Genomic DNA, 27745 nt, shown 5'->3' on the forward strand with positions numbered 1-27745 from the left:
CGAGGCGGTGCCCTGCGCCGCGGCGGCCGCCGGTGTACCCGCCCCCCGCCCCGCCCCGCCCCGCCCCGCCCCGCCCCGCCCCGCCCCGCCCCGCCCCGCCGGCAGCTCCGGGGCCGCCCACGCGGAGGCGCCCCCGCCGCCCCTCCGGGCTGGGGGGAGCCGCTGCCGCCGCCGCCGCCGCTCCAGCCCGGCCCGGCGGGGAGGGGAGGAGGAGGAGTGGGAGTGGGAGTGGGAGGGCAGGAAGGAAGGAAGGAAGGAAGGAAGGAAGGAAGGGGGGCAGGGAGGAAGGAAGGGAGGGGGTGAAGTGAAGTGAGGTGAGGTGCCGGCAGCCGCCTTGTCGCTTTGCTTTCTGCAGCCGGTGCGGAGGAGGGGACAGCCCCCGGCAGGTGTCCCGGCATGCTGAAAGTCACCATGCCGTCCTCCTCTTCCTCCTCCTCCTCCTCCTCGTCTTCCTCCTCATCCTCCGGCTCCTCGGCCGCTGGCCGCCCCGGGTCCGCCGCGCCCGAATATTGGATCGACGGCTCCAACAAGGACACCCTGGCCCACTACTTCGAGCTGGAGTCCGAGCTGGGACGGTGAGACGGGGCGGGACGGGGCGGCGGGGCCGGGGCCGGTGGGGCCGGGGCCGGGGGCGGCGGGGGATCTCCCCTCCCCGCCGGCGCTGCCTCGCTGCGGCGAGAGCGGCAAAACTTTGGGGTGTGTGTACGCCATCGGGAGAGCCTGCTGGCTTGCACGGCGGGCAGGCTTTCGAAGGAAAACTGCATCCTCGCGGGAGCCAAGCTATGCAAACCCCCCAAAAAGCGAGGGGTTTCCAGGGGAAGGATTAGCCCGACTCGGTAAACTCTGGTCGGCATAAGCATCTTTACGTTAAACAGGTTACCTTTATATATGCAGACTCTAGACCTAATACAGTATCTGCTGAATGGTAGGCATCACTTCGAGAGCTCTAAAATGACAGCTTATTTGCAGCCTCGCTTCATACGAGACCTTTAATAGTTATCACCATTATCAGCACCTTTAGACCTTGTGCTGACAGAACTCCCTCCCGAGACAGGAGTCCGTGAATAGGCCTCTGTCAGCAGAGCCTTTTCTTTGGAGCGCGGTGCAGAGGAGTGAACTGGTACACGTCCATTCATGAATTCTGCACTACTGCCCTGATGCTTCCGCCTGGCAACTTAAAGGTCCCAAGGGTTCAGTTTTTTTAATACTGAACTGCAGTGTAAAATGATGTTGCCTATATCTGATGTGCTATTTTTACTCTTTAAATACAGTTGTTGAATTTTTGGGTAGAAAATAACATGTTAAAAAAAACCAGAAGGTGGAAAAGGTCAGCTTTTTTAAAGGTTTACAGTAGACAACTTAAATCTGTAAGTCAGTAGGTAACAAACAGCAATTGTTAATTTTGCCAATATTAGAGTATTAAAATTGTGGACAACTCTGGGAAATTTGCAGGTAATAACATGTTTGCCTTGGTACAGTATTTTTGCAGAAAGGGCATGCAATGAAAGTTATTGCTACGCAGTCTACCTGTGCTTGCTGTACTGTAACTGACAAAGGCAGAAAAGGCTGTAGAAATACAATATAGTATCGTTCTTGGCTTGCTGGCTAGCTCTTAGGCATCTGCTGCTGCCTTTTTGCCACCATTGCTACCCATGCTAGCCAGATTTAAATAGACATAGGTTTATGTAAGCTTACCACATTTATACTTGACTTCACTGTACAGGTTATGCAGAAACATAAACATGTGAAGCAGGAAATACTGTTGTGTCAGTTTTGTGTCCAGAGCTGACAAAAAAAAAGGCGTGTACTGCTGAATAACAGCAGTTGACACCAACTCTGTCACCTGGATTAATACTGTTACATGTGGTCTGTCTAGAATCTTTTCAGCATGTGTAGTAGTGACTGTGGGCTTCGTATTGGTGATACATCATGGGTTTATTGCATAGCTTGGGAAGGGGTTTTAAAATGTGAACTCTCCTGTCTGAGGAAGGAAGAGTTAATGAAAGCTGAGGTGCAGTGGGTTTTTCTACCTTGCAAGGTGAAGCAATAGATGCTGAAACCCTAACAAAAGGTTTGAATAAGGAATATAACCACACCCAGCTAGTGTAGAAATGCAAGCCACTAAGTCTGCTCTGCTGTTGGACAGAACTAGGAAACAAGATTAAAACAAAAGCAGAAAGAAAACAGGACATAAGAACCATCTTAATAAAAGACCAAGAGATAGGGAAGGGATAGAGAAGAACTCGGAGGGGTACATGCTCCAAGGGAAAATTGCACTAGTGAGTATGGCAGTGAGATCTTGGTCCTTTGGTCCCAAGGTTAGCTTTGAGATCCTTCCAGAGCCATCATCCAGAGTGCTGATGCTTATCTCAGACCCCCTCTGACAGCTCAGTATATCTTAGGAATCAAGAGGGACTGTTGGTTCTTCCTTATAGATTTACTAAGTGTAATATAAAACTGTACTGTTTTCTCTTGGTAACCTTGTCTCCAGCCTTTTAATTTTGGAGATGATTTTGAGTATGTCTACAAAAAATATTGCCTAGGTTAGTGGTGGTGAAAGTGTATCGGGTGAGGCTGAAAAATGTGATCCCTTTAGATGCAGTAAACCAAAACAATATACTAAAATAACCAACAGGTGACACTAACCTAAAATATCTTTAACAAATACAGAGATTTGTAGATGTCTTTTGCCAGACTGCAAAGACCTACATTTGGACAGCTGTTCCCAAGCATGGGAATTCCCCTTTGGAAGGAGTGCTCTTTTTGCAAAGTATGTCTGGCAAATCCCTAGGGCATCGTAGTAATTCTTGCTTGTATGACCAGCTAAGGAGTCATGGGAGAAATGGGGGAAGGTCCTGCTAGCAAGACAAATAGTAAATGGCTGAAAGCTTGGGTAGGAGTAAACAGTCATCTTTCAATAATGGAGTTCCACAGGGATTAGTTCACGTGTCTGTGCTGCTCAACATGCTCATAAAGGGGTTGAACAGTGATATTCGCTGGTCTTACTAAATTATTTAGGGTTTTAAAGACAGCATTGCCTATGAAGAATCACATAAAGACAGTAGAGACAGTGTTCTGGGCAAGAGAGGCTTTTATTCTGACCCAGCTGTTTTTATGTTCTACTGAATGCCTGGCTACTTTACCTTCCTTTTAGTCCATTTCTGACAAGGGGGTTTTGCATGTGCCACGTAACTGGAGTTCAAAATGCTGTAAAGATGAAATTTTGGTCTTTTGTTTTACAAAGTATATCTGTTCGTTTTCTGAAGGTTGGAGTATTGGCCAACTGCGGACATTGGAATTTTGTTCTGAGTGTATGTCATCTAAAATCTTATTTTCCACACTCCCTTGGGAAAAGATTTTAATAATTTTAGGTTCTAAACTTGTATGTTCCTTAAAGACCAAAGCCTTTTGTTAGTCTTATATAACCTATGCTGTATCTTTTGGTACAGAGTTTGTGAATTCAAGATTAGTCTAAAAATGGTATTTGAGTGAAGAGGAAATTCAGTACAATTTTTTTTATAATCAGCAATATTACAAAAAAGACATTTTTCTTTGTTGAAATTTTAGTGTTGAAATTTTACTTAGCATGTACTCTTTTGCCTAACTGTGCCAAACTACATAACTATTTGAGTTGAAACTGTCTAATGTTGTTATTGTAGGCATCTTGCAGATACTGCAGGATAGTATTTCCGAACAAATCCTTAGGGTTTTCTTTCAGTTTCAGAAGTTAAATAAAATAATAATAATTAAAATAAAAAAAAGAAAAATTACAGGCATTTTTCTTTGCATGAGAATGATAAATCAGGATCTTGCAAGGTTACCTTTCCTTCATGGGCAGTCTTTCAATTGTGCGATCCTTGCTGAGGACCTGAAACTGAAAGGCGCTCAGTACTTGCAACTTACCTTGAATCAGCCGTGAGAGCTGAATCATAGGTAGTTTTTGTCCTTGAGTTCTTAGCACAGAGAGAGATTAAATCCAATGTATGGTTTGAACTCAAGATGTAAGTGTGCAGAATGGCATGTTACTCAGTCAATCCTATTCATGAGTGCTGCCATAGTAGCATCTACTTTTGTAATGGCAGTTGTAGATAAGATTGGGTAACTCCTTTGTATAAGCATTTTATAGAAATGGATTGTTTTTGCACTTGATGCTTTCAAGTTCAAACAGTTTTTGCTTTGAAAGTGTGCCAATTATATTCCCTTCTATTCCTGGATTAAAAAAAAATTAAATGGGCTTTTTTTCTGTTCATCTCAAGACTTGTTTGTTATACAGACTGTTTGCCATGTTTATTTTGAAAATCACTTGCTCGTTTTGCTTTGGGGTGCATTTAAAGTAGGTCAGTCTCTCCTTCAGTAACGCTTTTGCTTACTTTCTTGTGACTTTTAGTACTGGACCTGAGGATTTTCTAAAGAAATGCAGGCATGCTGCTGACAGCACATGGTGCTAGGTGTCTGAAGTGAGCGTGGAGTGCTTAGCTGAACCAGCATGAGAATCACCTTTGAGCAGAAACTGCCTGTGTAGATTTGCCTGTCCTCCACGTCACATCGTGCCACGAACTGCAACGTGCTTGTTACCCTCACACCTTCAGGCAAGCAGCAAGCATGCTGCAGCAAACAATGCAGGCAGTTCCTGCTGAAAGGTTGTTGAAGAGGTGGATCTGAGGCCTCATTTGGGACTGTTCTGCTAAGTATGTTGGACCTTGCTTTGAGGTAGGAGGATAGGAGATACAGAGGGCATGGTGTCCTAGTGCTGACCAAGGTGGCAGGTGGATGTAGAGGATAGTTATCTTCAGGCATTGCACCAGCCAGCGTAGCCCTAGTTGCAGATTTTAACTTCCTCTTGAAGAGGTTCTGTCCACCTCACCTTTCCCCTTGAAAAATGTCCTAAGCATTTGACTGCAGGCTTTTCTATGGTGAATATGTGCTTTCCTCCTTCTACTGAAGCAGTGCTGTTGTGGAGGAGACAATCCAATGCTGAATTGGCCAGAAAGAGGATGTCAGGTTTTTGTTAATCAAGACACTGCTCTAAGAAGGGGGAAGTCAGTCCCAGTAAAAACGCGCATTGATCTACAGAGATCATAAATAAAAATTAATACCAAGCAGCAAATGTTTTCTGTGGAAGCTCTGTAGCTTCTTAACCCAGTGTTCTGGATTAAATTCCTTGCTTGGGTACCAGGAACCAGAACTTGCAATGTATAGCCTGGGTTTTGATAACTAAAATTCTTTATTCAGTGCAGGGAGAGTATTTTCTTCAGTTTTGTCTGGTTCAGTTCAACAACTGGTTGATTCATAATTACAAAATGCGTGTTGAAAAAGCAAGAGAAGAAAATTTCCTCTACCATTCTGTAAGTAAAAGCCAACTGAGAGTACCCATACTGTTTCCCTGGAGGGTCTCTAATCATGGGGAGAAATGGGCTCTTAGGGTTGGTATTTTGAACCATGCCGTAGGAGATTGTTATTGACTCTGTTGTCCAAATGCCTATCTTAGGCATTGAATTACTTGTCTAAACATTATCTCTCTCTGCATGTTTCTTAGTAAAGTGGAAAGCTGCTTCTGAGGATTTGTTGGCACAGCTGACATTCCATTCTTGTTAGAAAATGAGGTTTAGATCTTACAGACAGTTGTTCAAATCCCTTTACAGTTGGGATGTGTGGCAAAACCATTGTTCTGCTGCAGCCAGGAGTTTTCCACTGAACTGTAAACTCAACTCCTGCTTCACTAGCTCTCAGAAAATAGATGGTAAAATATGCATTTTTTCACAATGGCTTATGTGTATTTCTGTTTCCTCTTGGTACTGTGACTGAGGTATTGTTTCCATCATGCCATGATGTTTGTTGGTTCAATCAGCTATGGACAAACTGTTTAGTTGTTAGTGCTTCTGGACAGTCACATCAGAAAAGCTAACATTACCCTAGCTGCCTTCATTCAGGAATGTGTTAATGCTTGTTTCCGAGGAAGAAACTGCCCTGCTACCTCTCTAAATGAACAGATTGCTTGGGTTTTTAGTACAATCAGTAATATCTAAGTCAAAACTGTTATATAAAAATAGTTTGAAAGAAGGTTCTCTTCCAAATATGAATTTAAATAGACTACTGCTAATGGCATGTATCTACATGTTTCCAGTTACAGAAGCACTAAGATCTTATTTGTAATGTTGTGTTGTACCCTTCCTATTTTTAACTGGAAATTTGTGCGTGTGTCTACACTGAAGTTTTAATTTGGATTGGGAGTGACTTTTGTGAAACAAATGTCCCAATTATCCCCTCTCACTGTGCTTTGCTCTGCATCAAGGGGCGTTCTTGGAGCGCACAAAGTAGACTGAATGTAGCTGAACCAGAAGATGCAGTTCAGGAGCACTTAATCCACTCTAAGCTTTTGTGACCATTCAGTTCACAGGACCAGATCAGGGCTTGTCTGACGTAAAACCTGCAGTAAGTGTGTGTGTTGGTATCAGCACATTGCCACCATCTGTAACGCTGGTGTGCTCCTACTGCACTGCGCTACTTGCGAGTGCACACCTAGATTATATGTCCTGGTGATACTGTGTTTGAACCTAACTGTAGTTAATCTTCAAGCTGATGAATAGATGCTTGTGATAACATGCATTCACCATAATGCACAGGTCAATGTCTGTCTGCTCAAGTTTTAATTAACTTGGAAGCTAGAGGGAATATGTATTATATGAATCAAAAATCAGTACTTAGAGTGGGCAGTAAAAGAGTAGTTAGTCGTTGCAGGGTATTGCATTAACTCTGAGCTCTTTTTAGTCTGTGTACTCAACGCATTGTTTTGTAAATAAATTGAGCTGTTACTTTTTTTTTTTCTGTAAAGGAGTGCTGGAGCAGTTTTGAATAGCTGGAATGAATAGATGATCATTCTGTGTAATTTTCAAAGCGTGCTTGTACTTAAAAAAGAACTATTAATAATGAAAAGTTATATTAGAGAATTGTTATTTCTTTATTTTCAAGTTATTTCTTCTGTCAGCCACTATGCATTTTTGTCACTGCTTTTATTTATCTTTTTTAATTAAAACAATTTTATTTCTAATGGAGAAGATTAATAGCTCTTGAAGTAAGCACTCAAGAATACTGGAAAAGTTTTTTTGCACATAGAGTTTTTAGGAGTTGAAAGTAATGGTATCATTTGTGTTAATATGGGAATTTTCATACTTGAAAGACATTGCAGGGTAGTCTACAAGGGGTCAGATATAACAAAGTCGTTCTTTTAGCTTGTTACAGAGGCAGTGCATATGACATTAAGTATTTTCAAGTTCAGTTGAAAGCACTTCCCTAAGTGTGATTGTATAATAAGCCTATATGATTCTGGATTGAGGGCAAGTAAATTTACTGAAGCACTGTACTACAAGAAGCAAATAGATTTTCATTCCACTGTGTCTTTTGGTGTGTGCCCAAGTGTGCATAGTATTGTGTAAAGGATTGTAATGACACAGTTTCATAAGCAAAATTCTACCAGTAACATCTTTAAATGCTTGCTCCCATAGTAAATAGGCACATTTGAAAAGACCACCAGCTATGAATAGTGGTCCATAGGAAAATAGTTCTGGTTTGCTGTAGCATGTGTCCCACCTGTGGAAGTCGAAGTACTTGCTGGAAGGACTAACTATCCTCTTCAGTCACTTAGATCAAAGAAGTTTTATCTTCCTGAATATTGTGTGAAAAGATCAATCAGGAAATTTTAAAAAAAATAAAAATCCCTGGCCCTACCTTGGTTTATAATCCAGCAAATTGAGCTGTCTTTATAACACTAAACCTGAATTGGTTCTTCTGTGGTCTTCTGCTAGCTAGCCAGAAGGTGAGCCGGGCTTTGGGAAAATTATCTTCTGACACTGCATGTTGTGTGGAAAAAAGTGCAAAAATTTGAGTATTAACTTAAATCTGTGTATGTGCTATACGTATGAACCATTAGTAGATGTTTAAGATTGCATAAGAAGAAAGAACATGTGCTCCCTTCTGCTTTCACAGTGAAGCAGAATTTACACATAAAAACTTGCATATTTGCTATTGACTTCTTCATTTAGGCATTCTTACCATGTTTCCTCTCTTCACAATAAGCAGACCTTTATCCCTTTGGAAATTAGTGATTGTTCAGATAATATTCTTTTTACAGGGCAGTGATGCTCATTGTTAGAAGGGGTAACCAAATGTTCAGTGTATTTCCAAAAGGGGATGCTGCTTTTGGTTCTTGGTTTGCCTAATGTCTTTTTTAGTATTTATGGTTTCCCTGTCTCCTCCATTTAAAAAAAAAGGGTAAAAATGACAGCTTTTACAGCCAGTCATTGATACCTTGGAAATACTCTTGTATTTGTTGGTAGCGATCCTTCATTTGGCCTTGTATTATCAGTGTCCTCCGCCAGTCAGTAACCACCAGAAAATGTATTTTAGCGTACTGGTTACTGCTCTTAAAAACTAAACTCACCTCTAATTTATGAAGATTTTTTTTTTCTTCCTTGTTCTTCAGAGTCTGAGCTAGCAGCTTGGTGAAATCTGAGGTGGCAAATCATTATGAATTTAATTTTGGAATTTTTTGTGTTGCAGAAGCATGTTGTTTTCTTGTTGTCACCTTTGCCTTACTTTTGTATCTCAGTGTTAAGAAGAGTCTTTTGGAGTGACCCCTCTTTTGGCAAAAGTGCACAGGATGTGTTTCTCCAGAACCTATCTGTGTTAGCTTTTAAACCTCTAGAAACTCATCCAAACAAGGCTAGAAAAGCATACTTCTTCCTTGTTTTGTTGCAAGACTGCAGTTTGTTGCCTGTGACACTTCCACAGCTCTTTCAGACCTAGGAAATAAGATCTGTTTTGGAAGGTAAATGCATATTTTGTTGTGACGGGGTTAGAAGGGAAGGTTCTGCTCAGATCGATATTTCTGCTAGCAATGTGCTTTGGAGGAGCCCAATCATACTGTAACTCCTGAGGATCATATGTTTTAAGGACAGGCTGATATTTCCCTTGAGTTTACTGGAGTGTGTAGGAAGGTTGTGGACATGCACATGGAAGCCTACTTCTTTTTTTTCTGGTTAGCTGTGGTTTTTTTTTTTTCAAGATCTGTTAGCATGATGCAATGGGAAAGATAATTGAGAATGAGTTATCCAAGACCATTTCTGGGTGTGTGGGGTTTGATCAATGTATACATTGATGTGCTCAGTTTCTTAGACTATATAATGTTTAAAATAGAAAGACTGAGTAGTGGTGATGTAATACTATATCAATACACATTTCAAATGTATCTTTTGGTTATAGAATGAATGCAAAAATGATGTAATTACTGTCATAGGTTATTATCAGTTAAAACATACGGACTGTTGGGGACCATCAATATTTGTATCTGTTGCTCTGAGAATAGATTGCTGAGATGTTTTTGCTTTCCTTGTAAATTAATTCTAAGTTAGGAAACCCTACACCAATATGACTTTGAGAGGGACCATTCAAGGTGTAGCAACCAAAGCTTTTGTCTCTTTGAATTTCATCTGCATGGCATAACAGGAGAGAAATTATTTGGTGGGAACCACCAAATTACATGGCTGGAACTGTATGCTAATTCTGACACAAACGAAGTAATCGCCTGAACAATATAATGCTGTAGCTTATAAGTAGTCCTCCTTTCACATATGTAGATATCTGTGCTAGAACTCAAGAACCATAAAACGTAAAATAAAAGATAAGGAAAATGGGAACCCGTCTGAGGAGGAAAAAAAATTATAAAACATGCTGCCCTTTGGCAGTTTACTATTTGTGATGGATTTTTTTTGAGGATAAAGCAGTGGTAAAAGAAAGTCCAACATTTATAATGCACATCTTCAAAAACAGCATTAAAATTTAAACCCTTCAACAAATGTATAGTCTGTGCTCTGATGCATACCTCGCTGTGAACATCCATATGCTACAGATAAGATGCCAGAACTGCAACTTTACCTCAGAACTGATGTCATCTCCACAGTCCTTTTCCCCAAACTCTCCTCAGTAGAAACACGTGATGCATCTCTCCTCTGGCCTCTTTCCAGGCATCATAAAAAGAAAAAAAAAAGCAGTTGCTTTGGTTTAAGACAGAGGCATCATTCTAATCTGCTGTTCCCCCACCCCCCTGCAATAATTTTTCCTTCTTGTGAGTATTCATAGTCTCTTCTCAGTTCACATCATCATAAACACACCAGTATTGTTACTTATTTTCAGTCTTTTGATCTTTAAAGCATATCCATGTCTGCCAGGTTCACTGCCTTTGGGAACTGATACTGCATCTTAAAATACTCAGTTGATTGGTTTTTATTCATGAAGATGACCCTGATTGCTCCACAGACTTTAGCAGAACTGAATACCGCATAAACAAATTTGTTCTACAGATGTCTTGATTTTATGTTTTCTAATGAGACAGCATAGCATCATGTGACTGAGGGGGGTCAATCAGATCAGTCGCCACAAATTGTGAACTGCTTGTTGACATTTGTTCATATATTAAAAAAACTCAAATGCTGACATTAGAAGGTGGCAAATTAATCTAAAGAAGTTGGGGTTAGCTCAGAAATGAATGTGGGAATTCCAATTTAATCTAAATAAATTATTTTCAATGAACTTTTGTACTCATGAATGAATGGAAATAAAGTGTGTGAGATCTTAATAAATATGCATGGAATAACAAGTCTTGTATTCTCTTAAAGTACTTCTGAAACAATATTCATATTGATTTTTCTTTAAATAATCCTTGTCAACGGAGGCATACTGCCAGTACCAAAGAATGTGCTATGTGATTTTTGTTTTGTGTTTAGCTGTAAAAAATTGTAATACTGTGTTGAAAGGAGTGGACTTTGATACCCCTTCTGTGCAATGCTGATCATAAATTGTGCAGCTTTCAGTTAATAATGAGACCTTCTAGCTGCTTCTATTCTTTGGAGATTAGTTGTTTGAATATTATTCAGACTTAAAGTACCTCTTTCAGATTCTCCATATATGCAAAATGGTGTTTGCTGTTTCTGATTTATTAGGTGTCCTGCACCGGTCTAATAATGTGGACCAATGAGAGTGTTTGAAGAACATCTTTGGGCCAGAAATCGTTTCAATTCTTTTTGCACACATTGATTATTTTTTTTTTTTTTTTTGGTAAATGGGGTTGTATTACATAATTTTGTACTTCTGCAGGGAAAATGGATGTCTTGGTAAGGCTTATAAGGCCTCAAAATAAAGTCTGCCATGGATAAGTACTGATTTTTTCTTCTTTATTTTTTTAGTCTATTGATATGTTTTCTAGATTAATGAAACACAGTTCTGATGTGGCTTACAGTGCTTTACAGATGTTTGTTTTCCTGATGGAGAATATTTGCATGTCAGCTTTCCATGCTATGCAGTAATGAATTGCTAAAACTGAACACAAAACATGTTGAGAACTCTGTCATCATTATAATAATCTAAGTTCAGAGACCTGTAAGATACGTGTGCATTAATATTTTTACCTGCTAGCTTCACTGGATGCCCGCTTCCCTGCCCTGCCTTATATTGTAGGGGCTGTGAGTGATCCATCTCTCTACATTCTCTTCAAACCCTCATGATTTTCTGGCTGATTAGCTTGGTAAAATTAAAAAGGGGAGGGCTGCAAAGTTGATTTTATAATGGGAAGCAGCACTTTATCGTGTGGATACTCATGATCATTTAGGAAATGACTAATGATTTTGTTTAGTGACTTTAGGTTTCAGGTGATCAGATAAAGAAACATAATAAAGGTGGGTTTTTCCTGCCCCCTCAGCCCCCCCCTTTTTTTTGGGGGGTGGGTGGGAGTGGGTTTCTTTGCAGCCTGATGGAAGCTGCAAATTCTTATGGAGTGCAGCGTTCACTATGCAGAGGTCTGTAATGGCAAAGCAGGGGATTAACCTGAGTTGAAAGAGGAAGCCAGGTCTAGTCTTAACAAAATACTGTTAGAACAGCAAGTAACTAGTAATATTGGAGTGACACTCCTGACACTAAAAAAGCAATAATAAATTCATTTTGTTTGCTGCAGGGAAGAGGAAGGCCAGTAAATTTATTGCATCTGATTCTCCTTTCACAGCAATTTAATTCAAGAATATCTTAACTGCAAGCAACAACAGAATTTGGATTGGTAGTTGGAATTAATAATTGATGAATGCTAAGTAAGATCAGTAATCAAGTGCCAGATTGGGTCAATGTGTGATGGAAAATCTGCAATGAAAGAGATACCCTAAAATTCATTGGCATGTTTTCTGCTCTGACTCTCAGAAAGGTTAAACCCATCTTCTGTAATACCTCCATAATAAATATGCAGGTAAATTATTTTTTAAATTTAAATTCGGATCCCATCTCTATGCATAATTCATATCATACATGTTCAAAAGTAGGTGGAACAAGAATAAAACTGAGCGAAAAAGGCAGTTTTATTCATTACTATAAAAACTTGTTCACAGAGTTATTTTGATTGGCAGTAGCATAAAGAGAATACTCTTCTATTTCCAGAGAATCATTCATTTCAAATGACAAAACAACCTTGGTCATCTCCTCCTCCGCCTTTTTCTCCTCCTCAGCACAACAGTGTCTTTTTGACCACTTGAATCTTCAGCTTGTCTAATTAAAAGAAAATAGTCCATGTTACTGTAGAGTGATTTCAGCTGGTTTGATCTATACTAGTCTATTTTTATTGTTATTACAACACTTACGTATTTTAAAAAACCCAAAACTTTAACCAAAATTTTAACTTCTTCACATTCTTTTTCTGCATGACTTTAGAAAGGATAAAATGTTGTTTGTGATGGAAACAGTCATATTAGATGATTTCCCTTGCAGATGAACATCTGAATTAGAGGTGGTGAAATTTATTTTTAAATAAGTATCCCAACAAATCTTACTTCCTTCTTTCAGTCCCTATTTTGTGAACTGGTTATGTTTGCTATTTGTGAATGAATACAATGAATATTTACCAGATAGCCTGTTTCAATAGTTTGCCTTAGTGCTTCTTATGAACTATGTGTTCTAACTATGTTGAATATCTGGTAAGACCATTTTATTGTGTTTTTCCCTAGTCATAGTCGAAACGGAATAATAATGATCACCAAGATGTGTTAGTTATCCACAATGTCATGTGGCCATTGGAAGGCCATATTTCATGCTTGATAGTCATGCCTGTTAAAAGTTTTTTTTACCCACGTATTCATACCTTTACAATGGTGAATTGACAGATTTGAGAAGTTCCAGAATTTCCATACCATGATAAATTTCAGAATTTTGGCATTTGTTTTTCTTTTGAGTTAGGATGAGTAATTGAAGTATTGGCGTGATGTGGGTAAGGGACAGTTTCACAGCATGCAATTTTTCAACAATTTCAAATTAGAATTTACAAACACTCTCACATTTTAAATTTTGTGTTAATTAAAGACATTCTTGGCTCAAAGTAACAAGATTGCAAGAACAAACTACGTTTATCTCTTGCACCATGGTGCCTTAATGAGAGTTTTGATGCAGGTCCCGGTTTTAACTGCTTTTACCTTCTGTCTTTGGTTCCTGCCTGAACTGTGTTTTACACATTACACTGAAAGTGGTGAAGCTTTCGTGTATTTCCCTGCTGGAATGTAGGGGGTTGCATAAGCTGTGTTTATCTGCTGACTTCAGTTATAAAATTCTCAGAGTTTTGCCCATTATTGAATGGGATGGGATCAAATTTGCCTTTCTCACAGCTGCTGTCTTGGTATTTTGTAGCTGCCCAGTTGTTCTTTTTTTGCCTAAACTCTAAGTCTTCCATCGTCCGTCTCTGTTTGCAATTGATGAGACTTATTTTTTATAGCTAAGTTCTTGTTATTTGTCTGTAATGCATGACCTTGTAGTTCATACAGCTGAATTTTATCCCTTTCTCTTGCTCCTGCTCCCCAGGTAGTAAGTACAGTTTTTCCTTTCTGATATTACAGCCCTCTACTGTATTGCCAATGCCTTCCCACCTTTATGATCCGCAAACTGAATCAGCATACTCCAAAGTTTATGCCAAAGTCAATAACTAAAATATTAAATAAGATGTATAACAAACCAAAGGAATACTGCTCAAACATGTATGTCAGGGAAAAAGTAGGAACACTGAAGTAATGAATGGTGTGTTTCTGGCAAGCTTTTGATGAAGGTTAAATTGCACAGGCAAATTTTCTGGAGAGGGTGAAAAAAATCCTAAAAGCAAATGGTTTATAAAACTGTTCTGCTCTATACCATTATCCCACTCAAACTGAAACTGAAAAAATCAGAATTCTTGCAGCATTGCCCATACCAAGGATGAATCTGTTCCTTTATGTTTTTTGGTGACTCCTTGCTTCTTTAGCTAAGGACATCTAGAGCTATTCTTACCTTCCTTCCCCGCAGCTCCTAGCTCTCAATCATCTTTATGCAAAGAAATATTCTCCACTGTTTTTAATGGGTGCAACTTCAGAAGCTGAAAAATTGGGCATTCTACACCTATCTCCTTGCGACAAGTGCCAAACAGGGTATAATTGGTATGCTAGTCAGAAAGCTGGCAGATATCTTGATGTTTCAGGAGAAGTGAGGGATTAGATTTCATTATGCAGATAGGTTTCTACCACCACCCCATCTTCCTCCTCCCATTTTTGGAATGTGGATACAGTGTGGATAAATTTAATGATTTCTGAATGTAGAAGGACCCAGCTCCAGTAACCCTGTCAAACAAAAATGAAAAATATAATGTTTTTAAATCGCACTTGAAAATCATGTGGGTCTGTGAATTATAGGACCTGATTTGTCCTCAGTTTTTATCCAGCCAGCATAATAATTGCATTTGTGAAAAGTGACTGCAACAGTGGCATAAAATGCTTGCCTTCATATGTGTTATGAAAAATCCTGTTTAAACTTATTTGTAAATTTTTCATCTGAAAATATATTGTGGAGGAATTTGGTTTCTTTAGTCCAACAGATGATGCTGGGGAAAAGTGATGATAGTTCTTCAACAGAAAACCACACCTGTGAGGTAGAATGATTCACTCAAATTTAAGGACTCTTCCTGCATACAAAGGAGGAGAAAAGTAACCTGACCATGATTACAGTAAAACTTGTAATTTAAAAGAAGGTCTCTAAACATCTCTAGTGCTGTAACAGCCTTTTCAGTATGAACAGGAGAGACAAGAAATGTGCCTAAAATTGGTACGTGATCATTTTGTGAAAGAGACTGTATGACATGGTTGCCCATGTAACCAAGATCCGCCTTGATGATTCAGGAGACTTCTTCCTGCTTATCTTCAGAATAACTGCATTGATTTTCAATGTCTGCTTGTTGATAGCAGTAAGTTTAACATTGATCAGTTAACATTACCAAGGGATCAGCCAAATTCTCATGGACACATTCTTATCTCAAACTGAGATAAAAATCTCTTTGGGGGCCAATGTTGTGGTCTTCTATATCCTTAATGCTTGGCTTGTGCAAAATGTATCCAAACTGGAGCTGTTGCTCTCAGAGATGAGCAGGTAGCTCACTGGATATGTGTGTTATTGTGTTTAAAGGAAACTTAAACTTGCCTTTCAGTAAGAATCAACTCTAATGATAGCATGGATATGTCTTCCATTCTGCTTGTGGAGACATCTTGTTTGGAAACACTAAGTATTTGTTTTCAGAACTTTCAGCCATTTCAAAATCTATTGAAAAAAATCACATCTGAAAATCCTGTTTTCTCTATACTGACTAATATATGCATATATATTTGCAATATAAATTCAAAATGAACTGGTCATCTTAAATTATTTGAGCCTTTATAGTGTAAGAATGGCTGGGCTGGGTCAGATCAAAGGCCTGTTTAGGCCAGTACTATGTTTCCATCTGTAGCGAGAAGCACATACGTAGAAAGGAGTGTAAGAACAGTGTAAGCATCTAGGGATGCTTGCCCAGAGCAGTCCCTCAACCTTCAGAAAGCTGAAGCCAAATCTGAAGCTTCAGCTCTCTTCCTCATATCAGAATAGTAATATAGATTTGCATGCAGTGTTCAAGATGTCACACAGAATCACAGAATGGATGAAGTTGGCAGGGACTTCTTAAGATGTTCTAGTCCAACCTCCCTGCTTAAGCAGGGTCAGCTAGAGAAGGTTTCCCAGGACCACGTCCAGTGGAGTTTTGAATATCTCTACAGATGGAGGTATTAACACAGTGAATTTATACAGGGGATAATGCTTAGCACTTCTTAACAGTTGCTGGGTTTGGGGTAGCTCTTTTTTTTTTTTTTTTTAATTACTACAATTGGATGTGGAGTTGATTTGTGGAAATTTTGCACTGATTTAAAGATTTCTTTGCTTGTGATAATAGGCCCCTTAGTCTCTTTAATACATGAAATTAAGATTGTGTTCATTATTCATAATTTTGTATTTATTTACATGGAATTTCACCTGCCATTTAATACCCTGTCACTGAATCTCAGTAGAGTCCTCTTGCAGCTCTTCAGCTGGGCAGAAACTACTATGAAGAACTTTGATTATTAAAAAAAACCCCCAACCAACTAGTGTCACCTCATTTCTCATTTCAGCTCCAGTACTGGCTCGTTCAGCAGCAGACACCAGCTCTGGTCCATCAGATTTATTGATGACCTTTGTGCACTGTGAAAACTGAGTACTTGCTCCTTCCCTGTTTTGTATCTTTTAACCAACTACTAATTCACTTCTGCCTTCTGTGGCTTCCTCAGGAACCTTTCGTGAGGGATCTTGTCAGTTAACTTTTGGAAAACCAAGCAGACTAATCAGTCAAATGTCCTTTATTCAAATCATTGCTGAATCTTTCAAAGAAGTTCTGTGTTTTGAGGCATGGCTTCCCTTCATAGAAGCCAGATTGATTTTTTCCCAGGCTATCATAAGTATCCATATATCCACAGATCATATTCTTAGGGCTTTAAACAACTTCAGCAATATAGAGCAAGCATACAGTCCTCTGGTTCTCCAGATGACTCTCATAACCATTGTTAAAAATGGTCGTCACTTTTGTTTCTTTCCAGTCTAAAAAGGCAAAGTAGGTGGTGTTCAAGAGGTTACATATCACCTTAAGTTGAGCTGTTTCATCTCAATGAGTTCAATTTAACCCTTTAAGTGAGTCTCAGCTGGTGTCCATAACGTGCTATTGGTCATTTTAACTGTTTGTTCCATAATATCTTCTGTCTCCTCTCTCTCTCTCTCTCTCTCTCTTTCTCTGTCTGTCTTCATTTTGGGAGGTTTGAAGACTTTTTCCATTTGTCTTCTGAGTAAAGAAAGGTTCTAGCATTGGAAAAACTTTAATTGTTCAATATCAGATTTCTTACAGGCTGATCAGTAGATACAAGCTTTTTTACAGAATTAGAATTTTATAATCACAGTGCAGCCGCTCTCCACTGTAATATGGCCATTCTGTGCTGCAGAATGCTGTAGAGATTGCCTTGAATGCAGAATATTTTTTATTCAATGAAAAACAGGTAAGAGGTTGCTGTCCTGCCCCTTGAGGCAAACGTCTGTAAACAGTAGATCTGAGGGAAGAGTGAAGCAGAAGCAGATGACTGCTGTTCATCTTTGCAAGTTTTGATCCTACGCCTTCCTTTTAGCGTACATTAGCACAGTTTGAGTAAGGTTAAGGTCTTCACTTATTTTTACTGGTTTTTATATCTGTCCACATGGTGTTAGCTACTTTAAGTCTAGCCAAGAATAAATCTGTGTGACTAAAGATAAGCAAAAATTTTATTAAATTATTCTACATACCCATGCTGTGACTAATCAGTCTATTTGTCTTTTTGATGAATTGCAAGGGACAGAAGAGTTTGGGAAGCTGAGGGAGAGAAGTTGAATTCCCAGCTAATAGGCAGATTGAGAAAATTTATTTGCTATTATAGGCATAGTTTTTTGTATAGAAATGGTGAATGAAGATTACAAGTCTTGCATCAGATCTACTGTTTTCCAGTGGTGCTGGAAATTATTCGGGTAGCAATTTGTATAGCTTGTAAGAGAAGTGCATGTGACTGCATGGCTGAAAAAAATATTGTCAGTATGGGAAGGTGAAATTCATGCCTAAATTACCTCCATTTAAACTGACTAAGCTATATAAGGAGTGTTTCAGTATCTACTAATCAGTAATTTGAATGCAAGCTCTTTGGCTTGTTAGACCTTTCTGTCAGCTTTCATTGTGTCAGTGTTCATCTATGACCTTACATTGCAATATCAGTTTTGTTGTAGAAGAAACTCAATGTTGTTTAACTGCTTGGAAGTTACACAGGTAAGTGACAGTGTTGACTGAAACTAATTGTGCTTAGTGTTGTCCCTAAAACAATCAGTTGCTGTTGTGAATGCTTTGTAATTAATGTAGATGCCTTAAATTCATGTGTGCACACACACATGCAGGCGCATGCAGACACACCTCAGATGGATGAGAAGGTAACTTGCAAGTTTTTCACATGCAATGAGTTCATGGTTCCTTGTGCTGTCATATGAATGGAGACCACCAGAAAGTGTGCACTGCTAAAAATGAAATGACTGGTATGTATTTAGAAGCCTAATGTAAGACTTATATTTCTTTGGAAATATTTGTTCCAGCTTATATCAGTCATGGATAGCATAACATTCTGAATTTAGGTAAAAGTCTCTCCAAAGAGTGTTGGAAGCTGTAGGTCATAACAGCTCTTGAGTCCCATTAGAGAAGAGATGGTAAATGGAGCATTTTAAGTTTTGCCTGGATAGAATCATAGAATCGTTTAGGTTGGAAAAGACCCTTAAGATCATTGAGCCCAACCATAAACCTAACACTGCTAAGTGCAGCACTGAACCATGTCCTGAAGCACCATGTCTACACATCCTCCTTGATAACCCTTTTTGGTAAAGAAATTTTTCCTAATACCCAATCTAAGCCTCCCCTGGTGTAACTTGAGGCCATTACCTCCTGTCTTATCACTTGCTTCCTGGGAGAAGAGACCTACACCCACCTCACTACAATGTCCTTCTGGGTAGTTGTAGAGAGTGGCAAGGTCTCCCCTCAGCCTCCTCTTCTCCAGGCTAAACAACCCCAGTTCTCTCAGCTGCTCCTCATAAGACTTGTTTCTCTAGACCCTTCACCACCTTTTTGCCCTTCTCTGGACACGCTCCAGCGCCTCAATATCCTTCTTGTATTGAGGGGCCCAAAACTGGACAGAGCATTCAAGGTGTGGCCTCACCAGTGCCGAGTACAGGGGCACGATCACTTCCCTACTCCTGCTGGCCACACTTTCTGACATAAGCCAGGATGCTGTTGGCCTTCTTGGCCACCTGGGCACACTGTTGGCTCATGTTCAGCTGGCCATCAACCAATACCCCCAGGTCGTTTTCTGCTGGGCAGCTTTCCAGCCACTCTTCCCCAAGCCTGTAGCATTGCACGGGGTTGTTGTGATCCAAGACAGGACCTGGCATTTGGCCTTGTTAAACCTCATACAACTGGCCTCAGCCCATCGATCCAGCCTATCCAGATGCCTCTGTAGAGCCTTCCTTGCCCCAAGCAGATCAGCACTCCTGCTCAACCTGGTGTCACCTGCAGGCTTACTGAGGGTGCACTCAATCCCCTCATCCAGACTGTTGATAAAGATACTAACCGGAACTGGCCCCAATACTGAGCCCTGGGGAGCACCACCTGCAACTGGCCGCCAACTGGATTTAACTGCATCTACCACAAATCTTTGGGTCCCACCATCCAGCCATTTTTTACCCAGCGATGAGTACACCTGTCCAAGCTATGAGCAGCCAGTTTGTCCAGGAAAATGCTGTGGGAAATGGTGTCAAAGGCTTTACTAAGGTCCAGGTAGACAACATCCACAGCCTTTTTCTTATCCACTAAGAGGCTCACCTGGTCACAGAAGGAGATCACATTAGTCAATCAGGACCTGCCTTTCATAAACCAATGCTGACCACCTGGTTGTCCTGTATGTGCCATATCATGGCACTCAAGGTGATCTACTGCCTGGCACCGAGGTCAGACTGACAGGCCTGTAAGTTGCCAGATGCTCCCTCTGGTCCTTCGTGTAGATGGGTGTCATATTTGCTAATCTCTAGTCAACGGGGACATCCCCTGTTAACCAGGACTGCTGATAAATGGTGCAAGTAGGTTGGTGAGCACTTCTGCCATCTCCCTCAGTACGATTGGGTGGATCCCATCCAGCCCCACATCCTTGTGTGTGTCTGAGTGGTGTAGCAGGTTGCTAACCGTTTTCCCTCGGATTATGGGGGCTTCATTCCGCTCCCCATCTATGTCTTGCATCTTGAGAGGCTGGGTACCCTGAGATGATTCATCTGGTGTAAGTGCTCTTGACAGTAGCCAGTGGGTGCAGTGGACGCACAGCTTTTCTCTGTGCCTGATCAGATGAAGGATCCTGATGGTATGTTAAGCTTGAAGAGTTGTGCACAGCAGCTTTTCTGGGACTGTGTGTGCTTTCCCATACTTGTGATGCTTCAGGCATCAAAAATTTCTGAGGCACTGTCAGCGTCCCTACTGGTGTTGCCTTCCTTTACCACCTAGTACAGAGGTGTTCAGAAGAGATGGTTGGCATTGAATCCTCTCCTTTCATGCCAGTGTTTTGCTGACTCCACATCTCTTCTCAGACTGTCAAACTTCCGCCAACAGCTGCAGTCCATAATTGCTAGTAAATGTCTAGTAGTAGCTGCACATTGCATGACGAATTCTCATCTTTGTCTGGCTAAACTCTCCTTTTGTGCATCTTCTTAGGGTCAACCTTCTAATAACATAACACAAAAGAAAAATGCTCCTTTCTTCCCCAGATGCCACACTGCGCTTCTGTTAGCAGTGCAAAGAGGAAAGCCACAGTAAGAATATTCTTCCTCATTTTTAAGTTTTTCAAAGAAAATACAGAAGTCCGTTATCCCTGATTTTGCCTTTTCTGCAACCTTGAATTTTGTCAGAACTTTCTGCTGCTGGGAAGCAATACATTTTAATCTGATCCCTCAGTCATTCAGAAGGAACATTTTCATTATTCATGTAAAATGAACTGGCCTCAAAAAATTTGAAGAGGAGACTGGAAAACGAAACAAGCGTTCTGTAACTCAGAAACTGTTTGTGTATTGTATAGTGCCTGACTTCATGGAGGACTCTGCTTTGAATTGGGAGTCACGTCAGGATTTGCCCTGCCATGTAGTTAAAGTGAGACAGTGGTATGCCATCCTGGCAATGATCTAAATTCAAACTGCAATGCAAAATGCATGTTTTATGTGTACTTCTCTTTTGTATGATGCTTATGTGCCAGACTCCTTACCAAAGCCGTTTAAACTAGTCTTGAAAGACTAACATGAAGTGTGAAAATTATTAGTTGGCCATGCAGAGTTTTGCCTCTGGGTTTCATAGGACTGAACTCTGACAGGATTGGGATGACTAATATAATCGTTGTTCATTGATTTTATTCCCTGCCCCCAAGTATGACCTGAATCTACCACTGGAACTGTTATTTTCTGACTTCTAAGTTTGAAAAGCTATGGATAGGGGAGTACTCTTTCATCCCCATAGAGAGTGCTCTTCATGTCAGACTGTCATTACAGTCATTATGAAACAAAGCAGATTTGTTTCATAAATTTAAAATACTTTTAACCTAAAAAGTGATTTATTTAAAACAACAAAATGGAACCTTTTATTATAAAACACCTTTTTCTTTTTGTTCGTATTGAAGAATTGTTGCCCTAATAGCATGTGCGATGTTTGGTACACAGCAAAAGTAACATAAAATATGCTTTCACATAACATACTTTCCTAAAATTTTATAAAGTCCAGCTTTTAAAACTGGCTTCAGCCTTGTTTTTTTCCTTTCTCACCATTAAATGTTAGCTTGAAAGCTGTCTTCATTCAAATGATTGCTTGGGTAAGCACAGTTGTTCTCCTTAAAAGCAGGTACTTAAGCAGAGTCAGAGTACTTGGGAAACAGACTTTTCTTGTCTGCCTGCTATGCTACAGTAAATTCAATGCTCCCTACTTCAGCAAGTAAGAACTTTATTGCACCATCTGTATGTCTAAATGATGATAATTCTTTTTGTGCATTGGTTCTAACATTCTCTTCCTCCTGCTTAGCAGGTTTCTTGTAGGGGAATGGTGGTGGTTTCTGCTACACCGCACCGTGCAAGTTATTTGGGAGGCCCAATTAATGCTGATTCTGAAAACTATTCGGAGACCTGGCATGTGCCCTTGGCATTTAGAAGTGCAACGGTGGTTACAAGTGAAGATCCACAACAATGCTACCAGTGATAATTTTAGGGAAGATAAAATGCATATAAACTGTTGTGAAGCACCCATTGTTTTTCCTTTGGCAAAGGGAAGGCACAGAGGTATCACTCTCCTCCAGCCTCTGGATGGCTGCATGGACATTTAACATTCACTGAAGTTCTTCCCATTAATTTGCCACCACAATAGCTACCTTCTCAAGCTAATTTAAAGCTGTCATCAATGTGCCCATACATACCATAGGTACACCTTAGAGGTACAAAGTTGCATGAATAAGGCCACACAAGAATTTGTGGTGGGTTTTTTGTTTGTTTTGTGTGTTTTATCTTTGTGTTGTTGTTTTTTCTCAATATGAAATATGATTTGAATGTTTGTTGGTTTTGTTTGTGGTAATGGTGGTTTTGAAGTAAATATGTGACGTAATTTGTATGGCACTAACTGATATTAGATCTTCAGCTTATCTTTAGTACTGACCATTCATTGAAGGTTTTGAATGTAAACTAAATCAAAGGAAAACACGGTTAGTGAAGGCCCTGAAAGAAAGTCTGATTAAAAAAAATTTTTTTAAAAATATATCAGTCTGGCTTTAAGCTCTGAGAGTTGGATGAAGGTTAGGAGATCCAAAATTTTGTCTAGCTGATTACCTAGTGCCTTGAGAAGGTGCTTAGCTTCTCAAGCTATTTAGACCCCTGCTTTAATCACTAGAAAGAAGCAAATAGTACTTCATCCTACCTGTGTTGCACACCTGTTTTACAAGTAGATTGGTCACCTTCTGAAAGTGCTTCCATTAACTGTAGAGGATGCTTGAACAGTAGGATTAAACCAAATACTTTTGCATGGCTAATATTAAGAGATTAATTTCTGAAGAAATTGTGCTGGATGAGTTCTGTCTGTCTGCCTATGGTGGATATGTAAATGCAGTTTTATACATCCAAGGATATCAATAAAGCAAGCCAGGCCAACTGACCTGGCTTGTCATTGCAACTTGAGTAATATTACACATAATAGGATGAAAGACCTAAATTAGGTATTAGAGTTGAAAACTAAGCATTGGCATCAAATTATTGAGTAACAGTGCATTCGTAATGTTCTGGATATAGATTGTGTGGACTGTCTTGCCACCAGACAGATGGAATTCTGTTTATGGAATGGTGTTGTATCATTTAAATCTGACTGGAAGAGTCATTTGCTGGATCCGTTTTTAATGAGCTGTTTTATTCTCTTAATTATTTTTTAATTAAATGCAAGTTTTGTTTAAATCGATAAAAATTGTCTGTAGTAGGGAGAAAAAAATTGGAAGGCTGCTTCAATACAGCAGTGAAGTGTGAGTGAAGCTGACATCTAAGCATTGCAGGTGATTACACTTCTGACAATGCTTCTTAGGAACAGCTTCTGAAACCCAAATTAGAAAAAAAAATAGTGATGCATTAGGTAGATTGATTTTACAACAGAGAGTTTTTACCCATTATTTTCTTATGGCAGATCTGCAGTTAAATGTATCTACATCAAAACAGCACCCTGAAATGTAATTGAAACTTAGAAGTTTGGCTAGCTTCAGATTTGCAAAACTCTCTTTTTTGTAGACTTGAATTTAAGAATGTATGTGGAATATGTCACAGCTTTGTTTATTCCAAATACCTTGATTTGATAAGGATCAAATAGTTTCTCAGTCTTCATGCTCATTTCTACAGACAGAAGTGTATTATTTTTACCATGTATCACTAACAGCAATTTTATTCCATCATTTCAAATATCTTGTGGAAGGAATTTCAGAAAACAGTAGGCCATCAGGAATATAGGCACATATAGAATGTGCGCATGCACACACAAACACCTACCTTTTTTGTTGTTTTCCGATTAACTTTCAAAAAGATGAGTGAATTTTCAGAGTCCTATCAGAAAACATTTTTAAACCCTTTTGCAAAATGTATTCATTTTAGTTGTGATCAGGTATTAGAATCTGCAGGTTATTTTGTTATTGTACATACAGATCCTTACAGAGATGACTCCTTGTAATTGATTTGCACAATATCTAAAGATGTGAAAGTACACAACAACCAGTGGCAAGTAGTAGGATGTCATTGGCTTAATTGGCAGTGAGGATGATTGAGATGAGCTATTGGGAAAGTGCAGGCTAGATTTAAGGAGGTGGTCCAGGAATGCATTTGGCACATCTCTGTTGAGTGGTCTATACCAATGGGCCTCTAAGCTGGTCATCATCTCCTCCTCTTCCTCTCCACTGCCCCCACAACCCTCATTTGACCAATCCTTGGTCAATTCCCTAATACTTGGATTCCTCCCCTTGCATGCTTCTGCTTGCCTTTATTGCTGCTTTCCTGTATCTCTTCCCTTCAGCAAGGGACTCAGGAGCCCTGGGGGACTGAGGAGTCAGGGGCCCAAGCAGAAGATGCTTCTGCCCCTTCTCAGGTTTGCTTTCTATGACCCTGCAGCAGTGCTGGCCGTGGCAGAGCAGCTGGCACTCATGACCCAAAGAGAGCTGACTGGTCAGCTTGAACCTCATTGAGATGGTGGTGTGCCTCGCCTCTTGGGAATGATTCGTGTCTGCTTCAGGCAGCTGAAATGACTGATAAGAATATACCATGAGAAACGGTACATATACCATTGCAAATCTGGGGACTTTTTTTTTAAATGTTGGAAAGCACTTTTGGCTTTCAATAATTTTAGTTTTCGTTGAGGCTATAGTAACTGCACAGGTGCATGGATAAACCTCTTGCAATCTGCTTTGTATGACTAAAATCTCAGTAATGTCAAGGGTGAAAGGATGTTCTGGTCTGTTTAATAAGCTTTGCAAGGTGGCTTTTAATGAAGTAGTTGGTGGAGAGTTTCTGTGGTCTAGTGATGTTTTGCATAGGTTGACAAAGGGATAAATTGTCATTGCCTCTTTCAGCAGCTGCAGGTACCTGTTTCATATGCACGTATGCATAAAGATGCATCTATCAACTCTTTGTATACGTACAACTTATTTAGTTTTCACCAAAAATAGTTACATCGATCAGCCAAGGCTGGGACTTTTTCAAGGCCCTCGAGTAAATCAGGGGACTTAAGAGAATGAAAGTCCTAGTGTAGCTATTCTCATGCTGACAAAAAAAGCAGCAACTTGGGATGGAATGGTAGAGGCCAAATCTCTTATGCTGAAGCTGAACCTTGGAAGGTGGCTTGGTGAGAATCCAGGCTGTAAAACCTGTTTCCTTCAGAACTGAAAGAGCTCATTTCCCCAGAAAGCTAACAGGAGCTCTAGCAACAAACTTGTCTCACCCTGACCCCCCTTTTTTTTTAAAAAAAGCAACTATTGGCTAACACTCCTATTGTGGTTTAACCCCAGCCAGCAACCAAACACCAAACAGCTGCTTGCTCATTCACCCCCAGTGGGGTGGGGGAGAGAATCGGAAGAGTAGAAGTGAGAAAACTCATGGGTTGAGATAAGAACAGTTTAATAATTGAAATAAAATAAAGTAAAATAGTATTAGTAATAGTAATAATAATATACAAAGCAAGTGATGCACAATACAATTGCTCACCACCTGCTGACAAATGCCCAGCCTGCCCCCAAAGAGTGATCGCTGCCCCCTGGCCAACTCCCCCCAGTTTGTTTGCTGAGCATGATGTCATGTGATATGGAATATCCCTTTGGCCAGTTTGGGTCAGCTGTCCCGGCTGTGTCCCCTCCCAGCTTCTTGTGCACATCCTTGCTGGTAGAGCATGGGAAGCTGAAAAGTCCTTGACTAGGGTAAGCATTACTTAGCAAGAACTAAAACATCAGTGCGTTATCAATATTATTCTCCTACTAAATCCAAAACACAGCACTATACCAGCTACTAGGAGGAAAATTAACTTTATCCCAGCTGAAACCTGGAAAACTCCTAAAGTGTTAGGAGGGCATTCTTGTCATCCAACACTGAGACATCTTCACGGCTGTCTAACCATGTTGCAGATCAAAAAATTAACATTTTGCAAGGCTTTATTTTTTTTCTCGCCCATTTAGCAAGTAAACTCTACTATGTAAAATGCAAGTTACTTATATCTTACTATGACAACCCAGAAAGTTTCCAGTCTATTCGCTGTCTGCTTCTTAAAGTTCCATTACCAAAGACTTCTATGAGATCAACTGTGACTATACATTCCCAGTGCAGTTACATGAACTGGTCTGTGTAAAATACAGTTTCTGAATATTTGCATTGGGTTTGCCTGGCAAGGTTTTGGTAGCGGCAGGGTGGCTACAGGGTTGGCTTCTGTGAGAAGATGTGAGAAGCTTCTCCTATGTCTGATAAAGCCAATGCCAGCCGGCTTCAAGACAAATCCGCCACTGGCCAAGGCTGAGCCTGTCAGCAATGGTGGTAGAGCCTCTGGGATAACATACTTAAGTTGGGGGTGGGCAGGTGGGAAACTGCGCGATTGCAGCTGAAGAGAGGCATGAGAATACGTGAGGGGAACAGCCCTGCAGACACCAAGGTCAGTGAAGAAGGAGGGGGAGGAGGTGCTCCAGGTGCTGGAGCAGAGATTCCCCTGCAGCCCACGGTGAAGACCATGGTGAGGCAGGTTGTCCTCCCACAGCGCATGGAGGTCTACGGTGGAGCAGATATCCACCGGCAGCCCGGGGAGGACCCCACGCCAGAGCAGATGGTTGCGCGAAGGAGCCTGTGATCCCATGGGAAGCCTGTGCTGGAGCAGGCTTCTGGCAGGACCTGTGGCCCCATGGAGAGGAGCCCAAGCTGGAGGAGTTGTGACCTCGTGGAAGTGACTCATGCTGGAGCAGTCTGTTACTGAAGGATTGTACCCTGTGCAAGGGAACCACACTAGAGCAGTTTGTGAGGATCTGCAGCCTGTGGGGAGGACTCACGCTGGAGGAGTTGGTGGAGGACTGTCTCCCATGGGAGGGACCCCACACTGGAGCAGAGGAAGAGTGTGAGTTCTCCCCCTGAGGAGGAAGGGGCGGCAGAGGCAACATGTGATGAACTGACTGCAACCCCCATTCCCCATCCCCCTGCACTGCTGGGCAGGGAGGAAGTAGAGAAAATTGGGAGTGAAGGTGAGCCTGAGGAGAAGGGAAGGGTGAGGGGAAGGTGTTTTAAGATTTAGTTATTATTTCTCATTATCCTACTCTGAGTTGATTGGTAGTAAACTAATTTCCCCAAGTCGAGTCTGTTTTGCCCATGATGGTAACTGGTGAGTGATCTCTCCCTGTCTTTATCTTGGCCAACAAGCCTTTCATTCTGTTTTCTCTTCCCTGTCCAGTTGAGGAGAGGGATGATAGAGCAGCTTTGGTGGGGACCTGGTGTCTGTCCAGGGCCAGCCTCCCAGAATATGGTGCATTTGTCAGGAAGTGGAAGAAGTTAATTTCTTTAAGCTGTTATCTTATCATTCTTCTGGTATACTACAAAAATAACTCACCTGGTAAAAAAAGGCTGAAATAAGACCTTGATTTATTTTTGTGATAATTACATTAGTTTGAATAATTCCTTTTGAGTGAAACTGCAACATATGGACATGTTCTGTGGTAAAATATTGAAAGTCTGATACATCAGGGATGCTCCATGCTGTTGTACT

The 27745-nt window shown here is 40.5% G+C and overlaps 1 protein-coding gene across 1 annotated transcript in view; it reads left to right on the top strand.

The window, feature by feature from the left end:
- Positions 1-270: 270 nt before the first annotated feature.
- CAMK4 (calcium/calmodulin dependent protein kinase IV) overlaps positions 271-27745 on the top strand; it is a 165399-nt gene continuing 137924 nt past the window's right edge. The window contains exon 1 of the mRNA XM_064439521.1: positions 271-575. Coding sequence (XP_064295591.1) covers positions 397-575 — 179 coding nt within the window. The 5' untranslated portion in view covers positions 271-396. The remainder of the gene's footprint in view (positions 576-27745) is intronic.

Source organism: Phalacrocorax carbo, chromosome Z (genome assembly GCF_963921805.1).
Source record: "Phalacrocorax carbo chromosome Z, bPhaCar2.1, whole genome shotgun sequence".
Classification (NCBI taxonomy): domain Eukaryota; kingdom Metazoa; phylum Chordata; class Aves; order Suliformes; family Phalacrocoracidae; genus Phalacrocorax; species Phalacrocorax carbo.